The sequence below is a fragment of the Schistocerca nitens genome, chromosome 7 (genome assembly GCF_023898315.1).
Source record: "Schistocerca nitens isolate TAMUIC-IGC-003100 chromosome 7, iqSchNite1.1, whole genome shotgun sequence".
Lineage (NCBI taxonomy): Eukaryota > Metazoa > Arthropoda > Insecta > Orthoptera > Acrididae > Schistocerca > Schistocerca nitens.
The window spans coordinates 197,712,869-197,740,349 of record NC_064620.1 but is presented as its reverse complement, the minus strand read 5'-3'; the positions used below and the strand labels follow the sequence as shown (position 1 = coordinate 197,740,349).

Genomic DNA, 27,481 nt, shown 5'->3' with positions numbered 1-27,481 from the left:
CAGAGAGGTTTGCAAAGACTGTGATGAGAAGCCTTACGCCACCAACTCTCCTCCCCTTTCTGGTCAAATACCAGCGAAAATTTTGCAGCACTAAGATTTGAACTGATGTACTGAGAATTGAGCACCACTTTACAAGCATACATTAACATCTTTGGTTATTGAGGTGGGTATTACGAGTTATATTACAGGTTTGAAAATTGGAAAAGGAGATATACTTGGAAAAAAGAAAACATAAGTGACACTGGGCAATATCAACTGGACTCCCTCTGAGTAATGAGTTATTGTACTGAAAGAAAAACAAAGAAATATTGAAAGTGGGATACTGGTAAATTAAGACAGAATGATATGGGCATTGAGGCAATGGAGGGTAATCCAGAAGAAGATGAGAGAACAATAGTAAAGAAGGAAATAACTAAGGCCACTGTTGATACAGCAAAGGCAGGGGCATATAAACCATACATAATTCCACAAAGAGTCATCATCGTTGCTGTTGTCATTTGTTGTTATCTTGAGTCTGAAGATTGGTATCATACAGTTCTCCATGCTAATCTATCCAGTGCAAGTCCGTTCATCTCTGCATAAGTTCTGTAACTTAAAGCCATTTCAACCTGCTTACTGTAATCAAGCTGTGGTGTCCCTCTAGTGTCCACCATCTCCCTTTCTGTTCCCATGAGCCCACACACTGTCCTAGTTGCCAAAGTGACTATTCTTTGATGACAGGATTTGTCCTATCAACTGATCCCATCCTTTTACAAAGTTTTGCCGTAAATTTCTTTCCTCTCCAGTTCGATTCAATACTTCCTCATTGGTAATCTGATCCATCAGATGTACTTAATCTTATTGATAAAAATATTAGTTAAAATAACATAGAGAATAAGAGAATGATGAGTCAGCAGTAGAAGTCAGTTTGAAATAAAATCCAAAGAAGGAAAATAGGAAACGTAAGACAGTTGTACAGAAATTATAAAATACTTGCTTATAAAATATATTTATACTGTCTGTAGGAAGGTGAAGCATAGTATTTCAAAATAAAAAGCAATTTTTCATAAGATCACTATCACAGATGGCATATTGGTAAATCATCAGTATGAAACCAATTAAAAAAAGGGCATGATAGGAAGGGGTGATAAAAATAGTAAAAGGAGTGTTTTAATTTCCTGGCTTTGTACATATGATTTTGAAAACTATTTCTATCTTTTTGGAACACGAATTCTTGGTATATGTTTGCAGTTTATGCTGTTTTGAATATTAAGTTTTTTGTTAACAGTTGAAAAGGTTATATGTGTTTTCGAGTGATCGGCAAATTTTTACTTCAAAAAAATATTGATCAAAGAATCTGCATTAAATTTTGCTTAAAAATGGAATAAAGTTCAGCACCACATTCAAAATATTGACTATATCCTTTCTACGACTACATCTACATCTATGCTCTGCAAAGCTCAATAAGGTGCATGGCAGCAGGTACGTCCCATTGTACTAGTCATTAGGGTTTCTTCCCATTCCATTCACATATAGAGTGTGGGAAGAATGATTGATTGAATGCCTCTGTGCATGCAGTAATTATTCTAATCTTATCCTCACAATCCCTTTGGTAGTCATAAGTAGGGGGTTGTAATATATTCTAGAGTCATCATTTAAAGCCAGTTCTTGAAACTTTGTTAACAGACTTTCTCGGGATACTTTATGTCTATCTTCAAGAGGCTGCCAATACAGTCTCTTCAGCATGAATGTAACACTCTCCCATGCATCAGACAAACTTATGACCATTTGTGCTGCCCTTCTCTGTACATGTTCAATATCCCCTGTTAGTTTTATTTGGTATGGGTCCCACACATTAAAACAATATTCTAGAACTGGTCACATGAGTGGTTTGCAAGCAATCTCCTTTGCAGACTGCTTAAATTTCCTCAGTGTTATTCCAATAAACTTATTTCTACCACCTGCTTTATCCACAACTGAGTATATGTTATCATTCCACGTCATATCCCTACAAAGTGTTACACACAGGTATTTGCATGAGTTGGCCAATTCCAACTGTGACTCATTGATATTATACTCATAGGATACCACGTTGTTCTGTGTTGTTGAGTGCGCAGGTTTATGTTTCTGAACATTTAAAGCAAATTGTCAATCTTTGCTCCACTTTGAAACCTTATCACGATCTGACTGAATATTTATGCAATATAATGTAATTGTACATTATATCATTAAAAATTGATTATTTTCATAGTTGAATATTTATACAACTTCTTTCAGACAGTACTTCATCCTAGGTAACTGTGTCACCTAAGACTGATGTCGTTATTGATATTGTCCACAACATGAACAGCAGGGGTCCAAAAACACTTCCCTGGAGTACACCCGAAGTTACTTCTACTTCTGATGATGACTTTCCATCCAAAATAACATGCTGCATCCTCCCTACCAAAAAGTCCTCAGTCTAGCCCCAAATTTCACTTGATACCCCATAGAATCATACTTTTGAGAACAAGCGTAGGTGTTTTACTGAATCAAATGCATTTTGGAACTCAAGAAATACTGCATCTTCCTGACTGCATTGATTCAAAACTTTCAGTATGTCATGTGAGGAATGTGTGATATGGGTTTCAAATGATCGATGTTTTTGGAATCCATGCTAGTTGGTTTGGAGGAGGTCATTCTGTTCAAGATACCTTATTATGTTTGAGCTCAGAATATGTTCTAAGATTCTGCAGCAAGTTGATGTCAAGGATATTGGATGGTAGTTCTGTGGATCACTTCTACTACTCTTCTTGTAGACCCGTGTGACCTGTGCTTCTTTCCAAGAACTGTTCACGGCTTTTTGTTCAACGGTTCTACTATTGATTGTAGTTAGAAGAGGGGCTCCCTCAGTTACAAATTCAGTATAGAATCTGATAGTGATTCGATCACACCCTGTAGCTTTGTTCTATTTCAACAATTTCAGCTGTTTCTCATCACCACTTGCCCTCTGTCTAACCTCCCAACTGCACCTAGCTGTCCTACACTCTCTCCACTTTGTCTCTACATGCCCCCACTAGCAGCACTTCACCATCCCCCGCTCCTACCCTGCTATCCCTCCTCCTTCTCCCACCCGGTTGCCTCTCCCGTCATGTGCTGCTCTTGTAGTGTGGCATCAGTTGCCAGAGATTGTGGTCTTTCCAAAAGGAAAGAGGAATTATTTTTTAAAAGCTATATATTTTCAAATTTTTTACAAAGCATCCTTATCCCTTTCAAAATACTTCCCATTACAACTAATATATTTGTCCCACCGGTGCTTCCACTGATTGAAACACTTTTTGTAATCATCTTCAGAAATGGCTGACAGCTCCTCCCCACTTTTTTCTTGACTTTTCAGTATTGTCAAATCTGTGTCCTTTCATGCCCCGTTTCATTCATGGAAATAAGAAAAAGCTGCACTCAGCCAGGTCAGGTGACTAAGGTGCATGAGGTAATGGAATCATGCCATTTTTAGCCAAAAACTGTCTTAACAAAGATGGCTGTGTGTGCTAGTGTTTTGTTGTGGTGAAAAAAAACCTGTCTCCTGTCAGCCACAAATCGGTCTTTTTTTTGACTGAACCAAACTGCAAGATAACCCAGTAATCTTTGACAGTTGATCAATTGTCTGTCAGTGGTCTGTGAGCAAAAGCTTTTGAATTTTTTTTTTAATTATTTTCGTTGATTTGGGCAGTTGATGGATGTCCAGAACGAGGTTTGTCATCAATCAACATGTCACCATTTTTAAATGACACAAATGATTCATACACTTGGGTTTTCCCATAGCATCGTTTTGGTAAGCTGTTTTCAACGTTAAAACAGTTTCAGCAGCATTTTTACTGAGTAGAAAACAAAATTTCACAGCTACGCATTGTTCACTTAAACTTTCCATCATAAAAAATAGAACAGGAACAAAACAGCAGTAGCAAAAACAATTGCTGCATGTGAACAGAACAAGCCAGATCAGCAACACAGGCGGCACTGAACTGGCCATGAGCTGTGCTGTATACGCCTAGTGGTAGATATGTGTACTACACAAGCTCCAACCATGGCAATGTTGCAACTTCAGTTTTTTCTTTTTTTTTGGGGGGGGGGGGGGGTGTTCCCCCTTGTATGGTGATAGCAATTATCTTTCATAATATTACCACTGACATTAATACTTATTTCATTCATCCTTTCAATGGTACAAGTATTAAATAGGGGCAATTCTTCAGGGTTTTCCTTTGTGGAGCAACATTTGGAAAGGGAGCTCAGCATTTCAGCTTTCACTTTGCTACCCTCAATTTCAGTTCCTGTCTCATTTGATAGGGACTGGACACTAACTTTTGTGCTACTAACAGCCTTTACATATGACTAGAATTTCTTTGGGTTTTGTGAATATTCTGCTACAACGATAATTACAGGCATCACATATTGCTGTCTTGACAGCCAAATGCATTTTATTCAGCATTTCTCTCTATATAGCCTTAAACTTTGTTTTGCAGCAATTGTGCCGTAATCTGTTTCTATGGATGTTTCTGTACAATGACTGTGTAGCATGGAGGGTCCGTCCCCTAATCAATTGTCCTACTGGGTATGTATCCATTCAATGCATCCTCAATTATTCTTTTAAAGCTGAATCATAGTTCATCTACATGCTTCTGCCCTGTGCTGAAAATTTCAAGTTCCTCACTGAGGTATTACACTAATGATCTTTTATCTACTTTACTGAACACACATATCTTTCTGCTTGTTTTAGTTGTCCTTTCTTCTTCGGTAATCATTGTTGCCACAACCATGTCATGATCACTGATACCAGTTTTGATACAGACATCCTCAAAAAGGTCAGGTCCATTTTGTTGCCATTAGATCCAATATATTTTCATGAGTGGGGTTCCTAACTACCTGTTGTAGGTGGTTTTCAGAGAAGGCATTTATTAATGTTTCACAGAATGTCTTATCATGCCCACCACTAACAAAACTGTAATTTTGAGGAATCTGCTATGAGTAAGATAAGAGCTTATGAGTGCTATAAACATTTGAAAGAGGGTTAAGAAGACGTTGAAGACAGCCACCACCCTGATGCCGTAGCACATCAATTAGTGATGACAATGTGAAAGAAGTAAAGAAAATGGTTCTGGAAAAATCATTACATCACTGTCGGAGAGTTTGCTGAAGATGCCAGCATATCCTTTGGCTCATGCCAAGCAATTTTTTTGGGCATTTTGGCCATGAAATGTCTAGAAGAAAAGTTTGTTCCAAAATTGTCAAATTTCAACAAGAAATGATGTTGCATAGACATCACTCAGGAATTGCCAAATGAAGTTGACAATGATCTAGAACTTCTAAAGAAGAGAACCATAGAAGGACATTGATTTGCCACTGTTTTTGAGGTAAAAACAGAATAGCTGAAGAAGCTGAAAACCGTAATGAAAAATGAGTTCCAGAAGTACTTCCAAGACTGGAAGAAGCTCTGCCATATATCTGGTGGAGGGGGGCGGGGGGGGGGGGTATTACATGGAATGGGGAAAAGTTGATGTTGTTGAATAAATAAAGATTCCATAAGAAAAACAATAATTCCCCTTACCTTTTGACCACATCTCGTACATCAAGATTATAGTCTTATCTGATTAATTTTGTATGCACTTTAGCAAAAGTGCTCTCATACACTTGATGCTTTTGTACTCTCAGTATAACATCTGCAACCACTCGAATTGAGTTAGTAGTGTCCTTACTTTTAAGACTAATATTTAATTTTACTTAATGATCAGGGGTGTATTGCACAAAAACAAAATTCTGAGGGACACCCTTATTTTTCCAGCACAAATGATTTTAAACCTTATGTACTATGTTGATTCAAATTAAGTAACAATTACCTACATGCGTGAAACATTCTAGGGTATCTTACCAGAAATTTATAAATGCAGACTCAACTTGCTCACGGAAACCCACTAAATAAAGACACAATAGTGCCTTTACTATAAAAGTTGTAGGAAAAAATAACAATATGGTAGCCAAAAATGATACAGAAGAAATAAATGATGTGGTAATGTGATAAGACTTTAACAGAGCATTTAGCAATGTGACCTCAAAGACAATACCATTCAAGTTACTAATATCATTATGAACTATAGCAATGTTATTGGACAACCAATCTTATGCTTCACACATGTCAGTTACAAAATAGAATTATATACAGAAAACCAGAAAGAAAGATGGAAGAGAGGAAGAAGATTGGACAGGGAGATCACACAACCCTCTGATAATGTAAGGTTGAATAAGATGTCCAAAATTCTGAAGAAAAATGAAATCTGTTGAGCAAACGATATGAGAGAATAAACAAGGATGCCAAGTTTGCATTAAGAGTGCAAGGAAACAAAACTGCAGTTCATTGGCAATTTTGTTTGATTATTATCTGAAAAATTAATCAAGGCAGTTAAATTTGAAGAAAGCAAAGATATTTCAATCTTCAGTTTAAAAATTTAAGCAGCTAAATGCAGCAGTTTTTTTGACCTTCATTGAGTGAGGTAGCTAGAGTGGAGCAGTTTGGACCACAAGGCAAGAAACATATTGGGGTAGGAATGAAAATTGGTCAGGGACTGAGACAGAGATGGATTTAAGTATGAAAATAGCAGAGGTTGTGGCCAAAGGGATTGCAGAAACTAATGTTGTGTTGGACAGTAATTCCTATTTCTGACATGGCAATTTTAGTGGGTACACAAGCTACTGCCTGTTACACCTGTTAAAGTGTAACAAACACGCTTTATTACACAGTAAGGAGATACACAATTATCACCTGATAGTTTACAAAAATGGTCCATGTTGGGTCAACCTAAAGTTGTAGACACATACCAAGAGAAGACTCCAGACAGTCCGTGTCATGCAAGTTTGTCAAGCATCCTTGTATTCGCAATCCAAAGAGTTGTCCAAATGACCTGATAGTTCACAAAAATGGTCCATGTTGGGTCAAGGTAAAGTTGTAGACACATACCAAGAGAAGACTCCAGACAGTCCGTGTCATGCAAGTTTGTCAAGCATCCTTGTATTCGCAATCCAAAGAGTTGTCCAAATGAGATCGAGTAAGCAGCCGAATTACATATGCACTGTGCCAGTGAGGTAGGTATTAGAGCATCGCACAGTATAGACTGAGTTTGTGCTGGCAAGGTGAACTGTTTTATTTTCTGTGCATTTGATTGCTCGTGAGTGGTTTTCTTTCTTTTTATAAAAAAAAAGTCAGATGCAGGTGAAGTCTTTGCTAGTGTATAATGCAAGCTATTCAGGGCACAGATGTAGCAAACATCCACATAAAAAGCCATATACAAGCTGCAGCAGAGTTTGTTTATAACATGCCTGTTTTCATGGGTGATTGTGCCTCTTAGCCTGTACCAACGTCGGTACTGTAATAGAAATAAGGGAAAATTTAAAAAGTGCTGTTAAGATGAATTAATGGGGTAGTTAACAGAAAAATGTAGGACATGCTGATGAGTAGCTGAAATGAGAATAACCATGGGCATATGTGGTAGTTTTGAGAATTACAGTATAGGACTTTAAAGAATTAAGTTATCTAGGAAGCATGACCATTCAAGATATTGTTTGTAAATTTGTAAAATGGGCACATTCCGCATTGTATTTGTAAACTGTGCATTTCTTACGATCTCTCAATTTCAGCATTCGTAGTAATATAGCTGATGTTACAGAACCAGTCACGAGATGCATCACTGGAAGCTGCTCAAGATGCATACCGAAGGGCACGTAATGACTTTGGTGCCAGCCTTTGTGAGGAGCAGCTGCGTCTCTCTCGATATCAGCGACAACTGGAAGAAAAAATGGGCACCAAGTTTGCAGGTGCCTCACTTCGAGACACGGTGTACAGGTTGTTGATGTTGTCAGAAGTCAAGTTGGCTGACAAGCTACGCACTGAGTATAAAGTCTCTGATCGCACGTATGTTCACAATGTATTTTTTTATTTTATGCTCTCTAGTGCTGGTTAAATAGTATTTTCTGATACACTTGTAACAGTGTAAAAGGGCCATGTCAAAATTTTTCAGCAGCATTGACATAGAACAACTCAGAAATAAAATAATGTTAAATGTTGGGACCACACGTCACAAAGGTGTTGATTCAGCATATTTCACTGAAATAACAGGAAGAGTGAAAAACCATAAGGCATAAACAAACAAGTCGTATTCGAAAATATATTTCTCATGGCTTGATTTTGTATGATTATAAAAATGTCTGAAATGTAGAAGATACCTGTCTTCCCTTTTCAGTGTGCTGTCAGAATTTGGTTTCATCTCTCTTGAGATGACACACTCTGGGTGTCCAACAACATCATTGATGCAGCAACACATTAATACTTGAGGAAATCTGTTGCCGAGAACCCTTATAAATTATGTTCAAGATAAGAGTGGTCTCCTCTGTAAGCCATACTTGATTTTCCATTTTCCATTTACCCACTCTTTTGATCACATGACAGATATAATTGATTGTCACAGCTTCAGTTGTTGCTTGGTGCTTGAAACAGCTGTGAGTGTCTTTTCACCATTCTCTAAGTTATCTGAGTAAAGTTTGCCACATTCTCTGAATAAACGCATCTATATAGCTTAAACTACATCCGTAAATGTTCACTTAAGATGATTTGTAAAGTTGTCTTCCCAAACTCCAGTATTCTTGCAAAAGATAGTGTCACAAGTGGATAATGACACAGTAGTCCAATAATGATGTCTTGTCTGCTTGTGATTTTTATCCATGGGCTTTTTGTACAATATGTAAAATGAGTATGAATTTGATTTTAAGAGGACGTGAATGCACAGGATGCCTATTCTCAATATATATTGTAATTTGAGAATATTTTCTGTGACCAAATGTTCAAATTATTGACAAGGGCCAGCTTTTCACCTTTGATGTACTGTATAATGTGATTTACACATCAAGTGGACTCATAATGTTAAATTGACTGGGGTATGAATGATTTTAAATGAACATTGTTTCATTAAGTGGTGTGCCTGTTGGTTGTCATATTTACTTACAGTTGCAGAAGAAAGCCATAAGGATGGAGCAACAAAGGTTTATGCTTGAAAAATTCAGCAGAGTAGATACTAAGGAAATGTAACTATGACACAATGCTCTATAATTCTACACTACTAATGTCTAGAATTATAGAGCATTGTGTCTATAATTCTATACTACTAATGTCTACTTCCCCCACGAACCATGGACCTTGCCGTTGGTGGGGAGGCTTGCGTGCCTCAGCGATACAGATGGCTGTACCGTAGGTGCAACCACAACGGAGGGGTATCTGTTGAGAGGCCAGACAAACATGTGGTTCCTGAAGAGGGGCAGCAGCCTTTTCAGTAGTTGCAGGGGCAACAGTGTGGATGATTGACTGGTCTGGCCTTGTAACATTAACCAAAACGGCCTTGCTGTGCTGGTACTGCGAACGGCTGAAAGCAAGGGGAAACTACAGCCGTAATTTTTCCCGAGGACATGCAGCTTTACTGTATGATTAAATGATGATGGCGTCCTCTTGGGTAAAATATTCCGGAGGTAAAATAGTCCCCCATTCGGATTTCCGGGCGGGGACTACTCAAGAGGACGTCGTTATCAGGAGAAAGAAAACTGGCATTCTACGGATCGGAGCGTGGAATGTCAGATCCCTTAATCAGGCAGGTAGGTTAGAAAATTTAAAAAGGGAAATGGATAGGTTAAAGTTAGATATAGTGGGAATTAGTGAAGTTCGGTGGCAGGAGGAACAAGACTTTTGGTCAGGTGATTACAGGGTTATAAATACAAAATCAAATAGGGGTAATGCAGGAGTAGGTTTAATAATGAATAAAAAAATAGGAGTGTGGGTTAGCTACTACAAACAGCATAGTGAACGCATTATTGTGGCCAAGATAGACACAAAGCCCATGCCTACTACAGTAGTACAAGTTTATATGCCAACTAGCTCTGCAGATGATGAAGAAATTGATGAAATGTATGACGAGATAAAAGAAATTATTCAGGTAGTGAAGGGAGACAAAAATTTAATTGTCATGGGTGACTGGAATTCGTCAGTAGTAAAAGGGAGAGAAGGAAACATAGTAGGTGAATATGGATTGGGGGGAAGAAATGAAAGAGGAAGCCGCCTTGTAGAATTTTGCACAGAGCATAACTTAATCATAGCTAACACTTGGTTCAAGAATCATAAAAGAAGGTTGAATACCTGGAAGAATCCTGGAGATACTAATAGGTATCAGATAGATTATATAATGGTAAGACAGAGATTTAGGAACCAGGTTTTAAATTGTAAGACATTTCCAGGGGCAGATGTGGATTCTGACCACAATCTATTGGTTATGAACTGCAGATTGAAACTGAAGAAACTGCAAAAAGGTGGGAATTCAAGGAGATGGGACCTGGATAAACTGAAAGAACCAGAGGTTGTAGAGAGTTTCAGGGAGAGCGTAAGGGAACAATTGACAGGAGTGGGGGAAAGAAATACAGTAGAAGAAGAATGGGTAGCTCTGAGGGATGAAGTATTGAAGGCAGCAGAGGATCAAGTAGGTAAAAAGACGAGGGCTAATAGAAATCATTGGGTAACAGAAGAAATATTGAATTTAATTGATGAAAGGAGAAAATATAAAAATGCAGTAAATGAAGCAGGCAAAAGGTAATACAAACGTCTCAAAAATGAGATCGACAGGAAGTGCAAAATGGCTAAGCAGGGATGGCTAGAGGACAAATGTAAGGATGTAGAGGCTTGTCTCACTAGGGGTAAGATAGATACTGCCTACAGGAAAATTAAAGAGACCTTTGGAGAGAAGAGAACCACTTGTATGAATATCAAGAGCTCAGATGGCAACCCAGTTCTAAGCAAAGTAGGGAAGGCAGAAAGGTGGAAGGAGTATATAGAGGGTTTATACAGGGACGATGTACTTGAGGACAGTATTATGGAAATGGAAGAGGATGTAGATGAAGATGAAATGGGAGATAAGATACCGCGTGAAGAGTTTGACAGAGCACTGAAAGACCTGAGTCGAAACAAGGCCCCGGGAGTAGACAACATTCCATTAGAACTACTGATGGCCTTGGGAGAGCCAGTCATTACAAAATTCTACCATCTGGTGAGCAATATGTATGAGACAGGCAAAATACCCACAGACTTCAAGAAGAATATAATAATTCCAATACCAAAGAAAGCAGGTGTTGACAGATGTGAAAATTACCAAACTATCAGTTTAATAAGTCACAGCTGCAAAATACTAACGTGAATTCTTTACAGACGAATGGAAAAACTGGTAGAAGCGGACCTCGGGGAAGATCAGTTTGGATTCCGTAGAAATGTTGGAACATGTGAGGCAATACTAACTGTGGTGTCACCGCCAGACACCACACTTGCTAGGTGGTAGCTTTAAATCGGCCGCGGTCCATTAGTACATGTCGGACCTGCGTGTCGCCACTGACAGTGATCGCAGACCGAGCGCCACCACACGGCAGGTCTCGAGAGACTTACTAGCACTCGCCCCAGTTGTACGGACGACGTAGCTAGCGATGCACTCTGACGAAGCCTCGCTCATTTGCAGAGCAGATAGTTAGAATAGCCTTCAGCTAAGTCAATGGCTACGACCTAGCAAGGCACCATTAGCCTTACATAGCTTGTATCTAAAGAGTCTCACTTGTATCGTCGAGAGCGATGTACCACAAGGATGGATCAAAGTTAAGTATTCCAGGAGCTACGTACTTTTCTTTATAGCATTCATTACATATCCTGTTTCAGACCTATCTCTAGCCTGCGTGAGTTAGCGCGTGCCTTTCAGCTACTTCCGAGTGGCGTGGCTGTCTTGTTACGCCACAACACTAACGTTACGACTTATCTTAGAAGAAAGATTAAGAAAAGGCAAACCTATGTTTCTAGCATTTGTAGACTTAGAGAAAGCTTTTGACAACGTTAACTGGAATACTCTCTTTCAAATTCTGAAGGTGGCAGGGGTAAAATACAGGGAGCGAAAGGCTATTTACAATTTGTACAGAAACCAGATGGCAGTTATAAGAGTCGAGGGGCATGAAAGGGAAGCAGTGGTTGGGAAAGGAGTGAGACAGGGTTGTAGCCTCTCCCCGATGTTATTCAATCTGTATATTGAGCAAGCAGTACAGGAAACAAAAGAAAAATTCGGAGTAGGTATTAAAATTCATGGAGAAGAAGTAAAAACTTTGAGGTTCGCCGATGACATTGTAATTCTGTCAGAGACAGCAAAGGACTTGGAAGAGCAGTTGAACGGAATGGACAGTGTCTTGAAAGGAGGATATAAGATGAACATCAACAAAAGCAAAACGAGGATAATGGAATGTAGTCAAATTAAATCGGGTGATGCTGAGGGGATTAGATTAGGAAATGAGACACTTAAAGTAGTAAAAGAGTTTTGCTATTTAGGGAGTAAAATAACTGATGATGGTCGAAGTAGAGAGGATATAAAATGTAGACTGGCAATGGCAAGGAAATCGTTTCTGAAGAAGAAAATGAAATGAAATGATCGTATGGCTTTGTTGGCCGGGAGGCCCCATGCGGGGAAGTTCGGCCGCCGTATTGCAAGTCCTTTTTAGTTGACGCCACTTCGGCAACTTGCGAGTCAATGATGATGAAATGATGATGAACACACAACACCCAGTCATCACGAGGCAGAGAAAAATCCCTGACCCCACCGGGAATCGAACCCGGGACCCCGTGCCCAGGAAGCGAGAACGCTACCGCAAGACCACGAGCTGCGGACTCTGAAGAAGAGAAATTTGTTAACATCGAGTATAGATTTAAGTGTCAGGAAGTCGTTTCTGAAAGTATTTGTATGGAGTGTAGCCATGTATGGAAGTGAAACATGGGCGATAACCAGTTTGGACAAGAAGAGAATAGAAGCTTTCGAAATGTGGTGCTACTGAAGAATGCTGAAGATGAGGTTGGTAGATCACGTAACTAATGAGGAGGTATTGAATAGGATTGGGGAGAAGAGAAGTTTGTGGCACAACTTGACTAGAAGAAGGGATCGGTTGGTAGGACATGTTTTGAGGCATCAAGGGATCACAAATTTAGCATTGGAGGGCAGCGTGGAGGGTAAAAATCGTAGAGGGAGACCAAGAGATCAATACACTAAGCAGATTCAAAAGGATGTAGGTTGCAGTAGGTACTGGGAGATGAAGAAGCTTGCACAGGATAGAGTAGCATGGAGAGCTGCATCAAACCAGTTTCAGGACTGAAGACCACAACAACAACAACTAATGTCTAACCTGGTTCATGATTCTGTTTGATGTTGCACAGCCACAGCTGCTGGTTGCCTTTCTAATGGATTCCAAGGACAACATAAATTTGATCTTCAATATTTTGCATAATTATTGAATTATTTTGGCATAATCCACTCATTAAGAGATGCAGCCTTTTGGTAAAGGTTTAACACATTAAGACAAACACTATGTTAGAAACTGTGTGTGTGTTTTGAGGCAGTGTAGCTCAACATGTGTAAATACTTAGACCATATTCAGTCTTGAGAATGAGAGCATTTAGTGAATTGCAGATTGCAGTAAACTTTACATAATTTCAAATGTTTATGAAACTTTTTCTCACTCCCCACCTCCCAACAGAATGACGATGAGAAATGAGTTTATTGTGTACTTATTTTTGCTGTTCATGCACTAAAACTGCTACAATAAATTTTAAGTTATTAATTCTATACTACTAACTCATTTTGCAGACAGTGTCCACATATGTACCTCGAAAACTGTATCATTGTATGACACCTAGTTCAGGACATATGACATCAGAAAACATTGTGATGCATGACAAACTAACTTTTGCTTAAAACAGGTATATTCATCCAGTGTTTGATAGTGAGAGCACTTAGTCACTTCTAATCAACTCTAAACATAATTTCAAACCTTTTCTAAACTTTTTCTCTCTTGCAAGCTTAATGTCAGATATTTAACACATTAACTCATTTGTAAAGTAATCAGGAGTTTGAAACTGTTTTATACATGGGAGTGAAATCTTCTTTAAAGAATCAGTGGTTTACTGATTCTCACTAAGACATTATTATACCACACAACCACTAAGACATTATTATATCCCTAAGACACTATTATATCGCCATAATGTATACCACTAATTGAATGAAAATACAGTGTTAGGTTTTACTCTATGAAGGGTGCTCCCCTCACCTCTTTTCTCATGAAGACAGGACTTTGTAGTTGTTTCCTTGAATAGTTAGTGTTCAGTGACTACTGAGCATTAAGTGGCACTCTTTTTAACTCGGCTCGCTGTCTCTGATATTCCAAAGTGTGCAGTGTCAAGGAAAATTAATTACTTTCTTGAACACAACCAAGGATTGAATACAAAGCTGAGAGAGCTATTGATATTTTGCCACAGAATGATTCAGTGGTAACGTCAGTGTGCCTATTCATGCGATCTGAAATTGTTTGACTTCTTCTTAATTAAAGTTCACAGGTCATGGTGCACAACTTTGACTGAACAGCAAATGGGGAATGAAGTTGGCTATGTCATTTTCAAAGAGTCAACCTGGCATTCATTTTAGTGAAATCATAGAAAACATGCATCCGAATGTGTATGTGTTTCATTGAACACCACTCCTCCTGAATTTGTTCACCAAGTCCATAGGAAAGGTATGAGAGGGTAGCACTTACATTGTTTTTAAAACAAAAAGAATGTAGAATCCTTAACATCCCTAAGGGATATGGATTAGCACAATCCAGAAATGGTTCTTTTTTTTTTTTAAAGTTGGAAAATGGCAAAAGAGTTGATGGGGAGTCTTGCAAAAGTGTAATTCCCAATGCATTACAATAGATACAGCTGGTGTAATACTAATAAAATGTCAAAATATCTCTTTCAGTGTGACTGCAGATTTAAAACAGTGGATGTACTTAATTGGTAACTGTGAGATTTATTAATTACGGCTAATTTTTTTCATTGTTATTCCTCCCCCCCTTTCCACTCCTGCAGCCCGCCATAATTTCCTCTGCTATGCCAAACTTATAATCTCAGAGTAGCATTTGCATTCTACATCCTCAACTATTTGTTGCATGTATTTCAGTCTCTGCTTTGCTCTACACTTTTTACGCTCTACAGCTGCCTCTGGTACCATGGAAGTTATTCCCTGAGCCTAACATATTTCCTATCTACCTCTCCCTTCTTCTTGCCATTGTTTTCCATGTATTCCTTTCTTTGTCAATTCTGCAGAGAACCTTGTCATTCCTCATGTTATCAGACCACATAATTTTCAACATTCTTCTGTAGCACCAATTCTGAGGTGCTTTGATTCTCTTCTGTTCTGGTTTTCCCATAGTCCACAATCAACTACTGTACAATTCTGTGCTCCAAATGTAAATTCTAAGAAGTTTCCTCTTCAGATTAAGGCCTATGTTTCATGCTAATAGACTTCTCTTGGGCAGGAATGTCCTTTTTGCCTGTGCTAGTCTGCTTTTTATGTTCTGCAGTTCCATCTGTTGTTGGTTATTTAACTGGCACAGTAGCAAAATTCTTTAACTTCATCTACTTCATGATCACCAATTTTGATGTTACATTTCTCACTACTTTCATTTCCACTTCTCCTCATTACTTTTGTTTTTCTTCAGTTTGTTTTCAGACCATATTCTGCACTCATTAGACAATCCATTCTGTTCAAGAGATCCTGTAATTCTTCTTCTTCATCTTCACCGAGGATAGCAATGCCATCAGTAAATCTTATCATTGATATCCTTTCACACAGAATTTTAATACCTCTTCTGAACCTTTATTTTATTTCTGTCATTGCTTCTTTGATGTATAGATCCAACAGTAGGGGTGGATTACTGCAGCCCTGTCATAACATCCTTTTTAATCTGAGCACTTTGTTGTTAGTCTTCATTTCTCAATGGAACATTGCTTCTTCTACATATTGTATAGGGTGTCCAAAATTAAATTTCCAGTTTCAAAACACAGTAGAAATTAAACCACTGTTCAGAATATGCACAACAACAGATGTGCGGCACACAGCTGTTCCTCAGTTTGCATCTGAGATGCACAATGTGACTGGCTACATGAAGGGTTGCATGCTGCTGATGAAGTTCTTTTACAAGAACAGTGGCCAATAACAGTGACTGTGTACCAGTAGCCCTGCAGAAGTTCTGGACACTCAAAAGTATGAAAAAAAAGACTTTGGTGTGATGTCTGTAAGGGTGTGGAGAAAATGATTACAAAATTCAAAAAGACAGTTTCTTTTGAAGTACAGTGTGACAGAGCAAGGAAAGTAGTTGATCTGACACCCCCTCCCCCAGGAGGCTCGCTGCTCTTTGGTGGGTTCGTGCCTGACTACCACGGGGCTCCAACCTTTGTAGCATCTTTTCCCTTCCATGCTGCACGTCTATACTCTTGCTTTTCTTTTTCCCCTCCCTTTCGGAAGATGTCTGGGATGTTTCAGGAAATGTGTTCTACATTTTCAGTAGTCAATATCAGAACAGTCTCTCTAGTGTTTTTTGTTCCTTTTTTTCTTTCTTCATTCCCCTTCTCCTATCCTTCCTCCACTTCGGCATTTGAGGTTCCTCTTTTTCTTCTTCCTCCCTGTGTGCTCCTGAAGGCCAGCCCATGCATCTGATGTGTGACAGATGACTGCGTAATGCATGATTCCCAGCCCAGGGTTGACAGGTAGGGTTCACACATAATCCCCTCCTCCTCCCCCCCCCCCTCTCCGTACAGACCAGGCTGAGAGAGGGGTGATCGTCTGAGGTGCTAGCTTCCCAAATTGCCAATTGGTTTATCTGTCAGATATTCAGGAGGTTTGACCTGAGGTGTGAACAGTCACCTAGGGCAGGTTTGCCCCCTTCTGATGGGGGCCCCGACCAGTTGGAAGGAGTGTGCCATCGGAAACGTGGGGATTTTCTTGCTATGAGCCTATCACCTTCTTCACAGTCAATGTCTACTAAATGTAAATAGAGTGAGGCTAATGATTCAGAGACCCTCCCAACTACCTCACAGTTCCTCATGGTTTCACGTACTGAAGGTGGTCAGACCTTTGCTACAGTCAACCCATTTATTATTCCGAAAGGTGTTGATGCAATTGCTGGCTCTGTGAAATCCTGCTCTTGTTTACGCATTGGTACTTTGCTTCTGATTTTCAAGCACAACAACTGCTTGCAGCTTTGCTCATCTATGGCTGTCCTGTTTGTGTAGAAGCCCATCAAATGCAGAATTCTTCCTATGGCATTATTTACACTAGGCTGCTCAATGGTCTGACCAAGGCAGAAATCCAAATGTACTTCCCATATCAGGGCGTCATTGCAGTCCGTGGGGCAGTGAAAAAGGTAGAAGCATCCTTAGTGCCCGCACGAACCCTTTTTCTCACTTTTGATATAGTGCTGCTTCCATCAAAGATCAAAGCAAGTTATGAAGTTATAACAGTCCGACTGTACATTCCAAACATGATGCGCTGCTACCAGTGTCATCATTCCAATTACACTTGAATATCCTGTAGACACCCAGCCAAACGTGTAACCTGTAGTAGGGATTAGAATCACAGCATTCACTTGTTCTCTGCCTCCAGGAACCTAACGTGTGTCCTCACACCCACTTTGAGCTCTTGCATTTCTTCCCCATCCACTTTGGCCTTCCCCCTGAGGATGGCATTCCACGTTACGAGGGAGTCATGCTGCCCATCTGGGATGACGTTCATAATCAGCCCATTCTTTGACTGACTGGCTTCAATCTGTTGCAGTCTGCATTTTCCTTCTTCACTTGACCTTTTCTCTTACACCAGGGCAGACTTTCTCCAGCTTGTTGGGCAGTTTCCTCACCCCTTTCTGCTGCTCAGTGACTTTAATGCACACCATCCCCATTGGGGTTCTCCCAGAACCTGTCCCACATGTGCCCTCTTGGCTGATCTTTCCAATCAACTTAACCTCATCTGCATTAACGTGCAAGCACCCAGGGGGATGAGTGGTCCGTTGTGTCTGACATGTACTTGAGTGACCATTTTCCGTGTGCTGTCTGTTTGTTGACTCCTACTCCTCCTATGTGCACACCCAAATGGCAGCTTTCTCAGGCTGACTGGAGGCTTCTCTCCTCGCTGGCAACCTTTGACGAACAACATATCCCCAATTGTGATGACCAGGTAGAAAGTCTTACAAACGTTACCCTTACCTCCACAGAATGTTCAATTCCTTGCACTTCTTCTTTACTGCACTGTGCCATGGTATCTTTGTGGACTGAGGCATGCCATGTCACAATTTGTGCACTGAAACATGCTCTCTGCATTTTTAACTGTCATCCTATGCCAACTAGCTCTGCAGATGATGAAGAAATTGGTGAAATGTATGATGAGATAAAAGAAATTATTCAGGTAGTGAAGGGAGACGAAAATTTAATAGTCATGGGTGACTGGAATTCGAGGGTGGGAAAAGGGAGAGAAGGAAACATAGTAGGTGAATATGGATTGAGGGAAAGAAATGAAAGAGGAAGCCACCTGGTAGAATTTTGCACAGAGCATAACTTAATCATAGCTAACACTTGGTACAAGAATCATAAAAGAGGTTGTATACATGGAAGAAGCCTGGAGATACTGACAGGTTTCAGATAGATTATATAATGGTAAGACAGAGATTTAGGAACCAGGTTTTAAATTGTAAGACATTTCCAGGGGCAGATGTGGACTCTGACCACAATCTGTTGGTTGTGAGCTGTAGATTAAAACTAAAGAAACTGCAAAAAGGTGGGAATGTAAGGAGATGGGATCTGGACAAACTGATTAAACCAGAGGTTGTACAGAGTTTCAGGGAGAGCAAAAGGGAACAATTGTCACAAATGGGGGAAAGAAATACAGTAGAAGAAGAATGGGTAGCTCTGAGGGATGAAGTATTGAAGGCAGCAGAGGATCAAGTAGGTAAAAAGACGAGGGCTAATAGAAATCCTTGGGTAACAGAAGAAATATTGAATTTAATTGATGAAAGGAGAAAATATAAAAATGCAGTAAATGAAGCAGGCAAAAAAGGAATATAAACGTCTAAAAAATGAGGTCGACAGGAAGTGCAAAATGGCTAAGCAGGGATGGCTAGAGGACAAATGTAAGGATGTAGGGGCTTATCTCACTAGGGGTAAGATAGATACTGCCTACAGGAAAATTAAAGAGACCTTTGGAGAAAAGAGAACCACTTGTATGAATATCAAGAGCTCAGATGGAAACCAAGTTCTTAGCAAAGAAGGGAAAGCAGAAAGGTCGAAGGAGCATATAGAGGGTCTATACAAGGGTGACGTACTTGAGGACAATATTCTGGAAATGGAAGAGAATGTAGATGAAGATGAAATGGGAGATATGATACCGCGTGAAGAGTTTGACAGAGCACTGAAAGACCTGAGTCAAAACAAGGCCCCAGGAGTAGACAACATTCCATTAGAACTACTAAGGACCTTGGGAGAGCCAGTCCTGACAAAAGTCTACCATCTGGTGAGCAAGATGTATGAGACAGGTGAAATACCCTCAGACTTCAAAAAGAATATAATAATTCCAATCCCAAAGAAAGCAGGTGTTGACAGATGTGAAAATTACCGAACAATCAGTTTAATAAGCCACAGCTGCAAAATACTAACGCGAATTCTTTACAGACGAATGGAAAAACTAGTAGAAGCCGACCTCGGGGAAGATCAGTTTGGATTCTGTAGAAATATTGGAACACGTGAGGCAATACTGACCTTACGACTTATCTTAGAAGAAAGATTAAAGAAAGGCAAACCTACGTTTCTAGCATTTGTAGACTTAGAGAAAGCTTTTGACAATGTTGACTGGAATACTCTCTTTCAAATTCTAAAGGTGGCAGGGGTAAAATACAAGGCACGAAAGGTTATTTACAATTTGTACAGAAACCAGATGGCAGTTATAAGAGTCGAGGGACATGAAAGGGAAGCAGCGGTTGGGAAGGGAGTGAGACAGGGTTGCAGCATCTCCCCGATGTTATTCAATCTGTATATTGAGCAAGCAGTAAAGGAAACAAAAGAAAAATTCGGAGTAGGTATTAAAATCCATGGAGAAGAAATAAAAACTTTGAGGTTCGCCGATGACATTGTAATTCTGTCAGAGGCAGCAAAGGACTTGGAAGAGCAGTTGAATGGAATGGACAGTGTCTTGAAAGGAGGATACAAGATGAACGTCAACAAAAGCAAAACGAGGATAATGGAATGTAGTTGACTTAAGTCGGGTGATGCTGAGGGAATATATATTATCTGTCTTTCCCTATTGCTTTATCCTATTTTTCTGAGAAATTCAAACATCTTGCACTGTTTTACATTGTCAAAAGCTTTATCAGTGTTGACAAAACCTACGCTTGTGCCTTGATTTTTCTTCGGTCTTGCTTCCATTATCAAGGGAAATGGCAGGACTGCCTCCCTGGTGCCTTTACCTTTCCTAAAGCCAAACAGATTTTCATCTAACAGATCTTCAATTTTCTTTTTAATTCCTCTATGTATTATTATTGTCAGCAACTTGGATGCATAAATTGTTGAGCTGATTTTGCAATTGTGCTTTCATTTATCAGCTCTTGCTGTCTTTGGAATTGTGCCGATAATATTTTTTTGTTTTGTCAGTCTCATAGATTCTGCTCACCAGTTAGAACAGTAGTTTGATTGCCACTCCCTCCAATGATTTTAGAAATTCCTGTGGAATGTTATCTACCACTTGTGCCTTATTTGATCTTAAGTCTTCCAAAGCTCTTTCAAATTCAGACTCTCATACTGGATCCTGTATTTCTTCCACGTCACTCTGGTTTCTTCTTCTATCACATCACTGGACAATTTCTTCTACTCATAGAGGTCTTCAGTGTATTCTTTCCCGATATTCACTCTCTTCTCTGCATTTTACTATGGAATTCTCTTTGCACTCTTAATCTTGTCACCCTTGCGTATAATTTCATCAAATGTTGTTTTGAGTTCTCTATATGCTGAGGCAGTTCTTCCGACAATCATTTCTTTTTCTATTTCTTCACATTTTTCCTGCAGCCAGTTCACCTTGGCTTCCCCACATTTTCTATTTATTTTGCTTTTAAGTGCTCACTCTATTCCTGTCTTTTTGCGAACATTTTTTTACTTCATGCTTTTGTTGATCAATAGAAGTATTTCTCCTGTTGCCCAAGTTTTTTTCAAAGTTACCCTTCTAATGCCTATGTTTGGATTTCCAACATCTGTGATAACTCTTTTGAGATAAGTACACTCTTTTTCAGCTGAACTGCCCACTGTTTTATTCCTTATCACAGTATCAACATCTTGCATGAACTTCAAATGTGTCTCATCTTTTCTCAGTACTTATTTCCCACTTCCTTCCACAGTGATTCTCTTAAACTTCAGCCTACTGTTCACCATCACTAAATTGTAATCTGAGTCTATATCAGCAGGAGCAGCAGGCAATCCAGTATTTAATTTCAGAATCTCTGCCTGATCGTGATGTAATTCAGCTGGAATTTTTCTGTGTCTCTGGGCTTTTCCCTGTATATCTCCTCTTGCTGTGATTCTTGAACAGAGTATTCCCTTTTCCTGTCTGAAATTTATTGCAGAACTCAATTAGCCTTTCTCCTCTCTCATTCCTACTACCAAGCCCATAATCTCCTGTAACCCTTTCTGCTACTCCTTCCCCTACAACCACTTTCCAACCCCCCATCATTATTGGATTTTCATTTCCCATTATATATTGAAGTGCCCATTCAATATCCTCATTTACTTTCTCTGTCTCATTATCTTCTATTTGCAACATCATCATTCCTACTGGCATTGGTTTGCTCTCAATTGTAATGAGAATGACCCAATACTGAACTGTTCACAATAATTCTCTCTCCTGTATCTTCCTATTCACAGCAAATCTTACTCCACTCATACCATTTTCTGCTGCTGCTGATATGACCCTATATTTGTCATTCTGTAAATCCTTATCTTCTTTCCATTTCAGTTCACTGACCCCCACTATAACTAGATTGAGCCTTAGCATTTCCATTTTCAGATTTTCTAGCTTCTCTAGCTCACTGAAACTTCTGACATCACATGTCGCAACTCATAGAACGTTGCTCTTTTTGTTGGTTATTCCATCTTTTTCTCATGGTCCACTCCCTTTGGAAATTCCCTCCTGCAGATCCAATTGGGGACTAAACCAGAGTCTTTTGCCAGTGGACATGACAATATTTCACTTACAGGCCACATTTCCTGTGGACACATCTTATTTGTCTTTAATATAGTGGTTTCCATTGCTTCTGCACCCTCACACCATTGGTCATTGCAGATGCATCTGCCTTTTCTCATCGCAAATGCAAGAGATCAACTTGAACATCTGTCTGCTCCTCCAGCCTCTTTGACAAAGGTGTATGCAAAATGAGAGTGACTTCTTACCCTGCCATTGCTGATGATTTTTATTCAAAATTTAAGCAGTGGCTATGTTCAGACCTGGGATCCAGGACGTTTTGATTGCTGCATAACTCTGTTATCAATAACCAGAGTGTTGGGTCTTACCATCTGTGACTCAAAGTTGATTTGTCTTAGTTATTCTATGGCAATGACAGTAAGGCATGTGAGACATATGTATGAAGGTTTCGTGCATAATCAAAAGTGTGATGGAATAACAACATGAAAAGATATTTGCTTGTCACATTACAGGAGGCATTGAACAGCAGACTGGCATACAAAAAGACTACCAGATATTATTAGCTACTGGGTGAAGGCCTTAATCATGTAGACAAAACAAAACACACACAGATTCACAAATGCATCACTGAAACACAAACATGGCTACTGTTTTCTCTTGGTGCTAACATCCAACAGCGATTGCGTCTGAGGCAAGCAGCGAACTTTACTGTGATGTGTAGTGGGGTGCATGTGTGGGGTAGTGAGGGGAAGGATAGCAGTGTTCAGGTAGGTGAAGATGCTAGTGCTGCATGTGGGATTGTGCAGGGACATGCAGAGTACAGGATGGTGGGTTGCTAGCTGCAGCATCTGGAGGCTGTGCTTGGGGACAGGGCAGGAGAGAAGTGGACAAGTGAAATGGGCTACACAGGTGCTCTGGCAGGATAGAAGGCATGTTTAGGTCAGGAGTGATATTTGGCAAGGGATTAGCTATGTGGAGGACAGGGGTAGTGAAGGTTGAGGGGGGGGGGGAGGTTGTTAAGAGAATGAAGGATTTGTTGCAGGGAGAGTTCCTATGTATATCATTCAAAAAAGCTGGTGTTGGTGATAAAAAAAACTTTCAGTCGCACAGTCTGTGAAGCAGTCAAGCACATCATGTTGGGCAGAATGCTCAGCAACACAGTGTAGTGGTGGCCATTCCTACAGGCAGGCAACTTGTTAGTGGCCAAACAGACACAGAACGTGGTGCAGTGGTTGCAGCGAGGTTGGCAGATCACATGGCTTCTTTCATAGGTGGCCTTGCCTTTAATGGGATAATTGGTGCTGGTGACAGGACTGGAGTGGTAATGGGAGGTTGTATGGGACACATCTTGCACCTTGGTCTGCTGCAGGGGCAACAGGTGTTAGAAGCTGAGGAAAGGTGTAATTGCCTTTACATTATTGTTGATAAATTGCTGGAAACATTAACAAATGTGAAATATATGAGAGAAACCATCCAAAGTACCATAACATTGAACATCCTTGGTAAGCTAGTGCTAGGAGAAGTAGATACCAGCCTGAATCAAACAATGGAAACTCCCTGTAGGAATATCATATAGGAAAAGACAGATTGCTACTTTATTGTAAAGAAACCACATTAAGTTACAGACAGGCACGATTAAAATACACTTACCCAAAGCTTTTGCCCACAGCCTTCATCAGCAAAAGAGAAACAGAGAAACCTTTTCACCAAAACCTTCAGCTCAACAGAAGTTCCAGTCCTCTCCAGAGACCTCACCTTTAGCCCTACAACCAAATTTAACCATGCTGGACGTGTCAAAGACCTACTCTCCTTCTCCCAATACCTGCAATGGAAGCACTTCTTTACATCTGTCCTTCCAACCAAAACCAACCTCATTCCAGCAGTGAACCCTGCCTCTCCTGGTTCATGCCACTATCCAACCGTTATCCACCCTCCCTCCCATCTGACCACCTGCTAGTTAGTCCTTACCTCCAGCTTAGCCTCACAATCCTTCCTCATGTCCCTTCCTCAGAATACCAGTCTTTCAGCAGAAAAAAGACTAGTCATACACAACCTTAAAACAAGTCCTGGCATAATCATCCTACCTACAGATAAAGGTTCCACCACTGTTGTTATGAACTGCAGTGTCTACCTGGCAGAAGCCCTCCAGCAATTTTCTGGTTCCTCCATCGAGAAACTCTTCCAGAGTGATCCCAACCCAGAAGTCTAACACAACCTCCAATCCCTGCTTAAAGCCTTAGGCCCTTCCCAGAACCTCTCCCCTGAATCCATTTCCCACCTCACCCCTATGACACACTGCAAACCCACCTTCTACATGCTCCCCAAAATCCACAATCCTGGACACCAATTGTCGGTGGTTATTGTGCCCCCACTGAAAAAATATCATCCCTCATTGACAAACACCTCCAACAATTGCCTGTAATCTAGCCTCCCACAGCAAAGATACAACCACTTCCTTCACTGACTCTCCACCATCCCCACCTCTTTACCATCTGGATACCTACGCGTCACTTTTGATGCCATCTCCCTCTACGCCAACATCCCTCATGCCCATGGTCTTACTATTATTGAACACTACCCAGGGTTGCCGAAAGTTCTGGAAATCAGGGAATATAAGGGAATTTCAAATGTACCAGGGAAATCAGGGAAATTTGAAAATGGAAAAAAAAAACACTGGAAAAATCTCGTTTTTGTTTCAGTAGCATGAAATTGTTTACTGAGATGTCATGCCTTGTCACTGGCTGGGCACAGCTGAGTACATGTGCCACTTCCCTACTCTCATTCTTACTGCTTCTCCCCTTCCAACCCCTCCCATCACTGCTTGCTGCTAGCTTAGCAGCTGCCAATGAGAGGCGGGCGGGGCGTGAGGAGTGGTTTGCTTGGATCTGATTCTCAGAGCTTGTTGATGCAGCAGTTGGAGACAACGGCCATGTGTGCATGAGTTGTGTCTGAGTGGTTAGAATGGTTATGTGAATGTGTGTGCGCTCTCATTTTCTGACAAAGGCTATGGCCAAAAATTTAGTTGTGAGAGTGTGATTGTCTTACCTATGTGCCTGTCTGTGGCTCAGCAATCATCTTTATGGAGATTTGCTACCTATCCCCGTTCGTATTGATTCTGAGTATTTGCAAACATTATCTGTTGTGTGGGTGATCACTGCGATCTCATTTCATCAACATGGTGTCAGTGACACATTAATAGCTGGCCACATGAGTGGACTTCCATGGTGGGCCAAAACCACAGGCCAGTTCTATGGGGATCTCTAATGGATCGGGCTGCTGATCTGAAGCAAATGTACATTGTACAGTGTGGCATTTTATAGACATTTTATTTATTCTAGTACATTTTGCCACTTCGAAAGTAGTTTATATATTAGAAAGTATGGATGATAAGAAAAAGAAAATTGTGGCAGTCACTCGCAGTTGGTACACTATTTACTCATGTGTTTCTTGAAAGAAAAATCACACAATACCTGTAGAATAATAGACATAACACAGTGTGTAATAACTGACAATAACGAACATAGTAGAACCAACATTTGATTGACAGCCACCTATAGTGTTGGTTTACACAACTCTTCCTCACCTTATACATTTCTTTCAGGAGACCTACATTTTTCTGAGATTATTTCTGAAAACAGTGAAGGTATTTTAAATCTGTCTTGCGACTCCAACAAAATTCATATTTTTGTCACCAAATGTGTTTTGCTTTATTGAAGTAAAATAACATCAGTGGCCTTAATGAAACAGACATATCATTTGCCTTGCTTTCTCCATCTAAAAACAGTTCATTACAAAAGATGTTGATGTTAATACTTGAGATTTTTGCTCACACGTTTAGAAGTACAGAAGTCCTTACATTTTTTTGTCAACTTATGTGTCTACCTGCCCTAGAGATCTCAAAATTTGTCAGGGAAAAATGCTAAAACTTATCTGGAAATTAGGGAAATATCAGGGAACTTCACTTGGGGAAACTTTTGGCAACCCTGCTACCTTTCACAGCATGCTTCAGATTCCAAACCCCCTACCTCATTCTCATACACCTTGCTAACTTTATCCTAGCCCACAAGTACTTGTCCTTTCAGGAAAGGTATATAAACAAATCCACGGCACAGCCATGGGCACCCACATGGCACCCTTGTATGCCAACCTGTTTATGGGCCATCTAGAGGAAACTTTCCTAGCCATCCAAAATTCCAAATCCTTTGTCTAGATCAAGTTCATTGATGATATCTTCATGATCTGGACTCAGGACCAAGACACCCTATCTCCTTTCCTTCACAACCTCAACACCTTTTCTCCCATATGCTTCACCTGGTCCTCTACAACCCAGCGTGCCACCTTCATAGACATCGACTTCATCCTCTCTAATGGCTCCATCCACACCTCTATCCACATTAAACCCATCAACCTCCAACAGTACCTGCACTTCAACAGCTGTCATCCCTTCCACACCAAAAAAAAAATTTCTCCCATACAGGCTGGCCACCCATGGATGGTGTATCTGCCGTGACAAGAACTCCCTTACTCAGTATATTGAGAGTCTCACCAAGGCCTTCACAGACAGGTACTATCCCCAGACCTAGTCCGCAAACAGATCTCCTGTGCCATTTCTCCTCACACTCCCAGTTCTCCCACCACCCCCAAGAAATGGCCACAAAGGATTGCCCCTTTGTCACCCAGTGCCACCTTGGACTGGAACAACTGAACCACATCCTTCGTCAGGTCTTTGATTACCTATCATCAAGCCCTGAAATGAGGGACATCCTACTCGAGATCCTTCCCACCCCTTCTAAAGTGGTGTTCCATCGCTCACCCAAGAATGATATCCCTGTGGAAGACCGAGGTGCAAGACCTGCCCAGTCCACCCAGCCAGCACTTCCTGTTCCAGTCCAGCCACAAGTTTATCCTACCCCATCAGGGGCCAGCCACCTGTGGAAGCAGCCTTGTCATTTACCAGCTCTGCTGCAACCATTGCACAGCTGTCCACCAGGATGAATGGCCACCGCTAAACTGTGGCCAAGAGCAAGGCAGACCAACCCCGTGTCGCACATCATGCAGCTGAGCATAATATACTGGATTTCAATGACTGGTTTACTATCCGAGCCGTCTGGATCCTTCCGTCCACCATCAGCTTTTCTGATCTGTGCAGGTGGGAGTTATCCGTACAACACATTCTCTGCTCTTGTAATTATCGCAGTCTCAACTTACCATAACATACTGTCCCCACATCTTCCACCCAACAGTTTCTACCCTCTCTGTCCTACCTATCATCTTCTCCTTCTTCTTGTCTCCCAGCCTCTTTGTTTGCCGCCCTCTGCCAACACACCCACCTATCTTTCCCTGCTCCTCTCCCTTTCTCTCCTTTTTTCCCCAACTCCTTGTCC

The 27,481-nt window shown here is 40.5% G+C and overlaps 1 protein-coding gene across 2 annotated transcripts in view; it reads left to right on the top strand.

Moving 5' to 3' along the window:
* LOC126195009 (vacuolar protein sorting-associated protein 16 homolog) overlaps nt 1-27,481 on the top strand; it is a 231,027-nt gene that overhangs the window by 188,568 nt on the left and 14,978 nt on the right. For both annotated transcript variants that reach the window (XM_049933435.1, XM_049933434.1), the window contains one exon: nt 7,671-7,915. In XM_049933435.1, the coding sequence (XP_049789392.1) occupies nt 7,671-7,915 (245 nt within the window). The remainder of the gene's footprint in view (nt 1-7,670; nt 7,916-27,481) is intronic.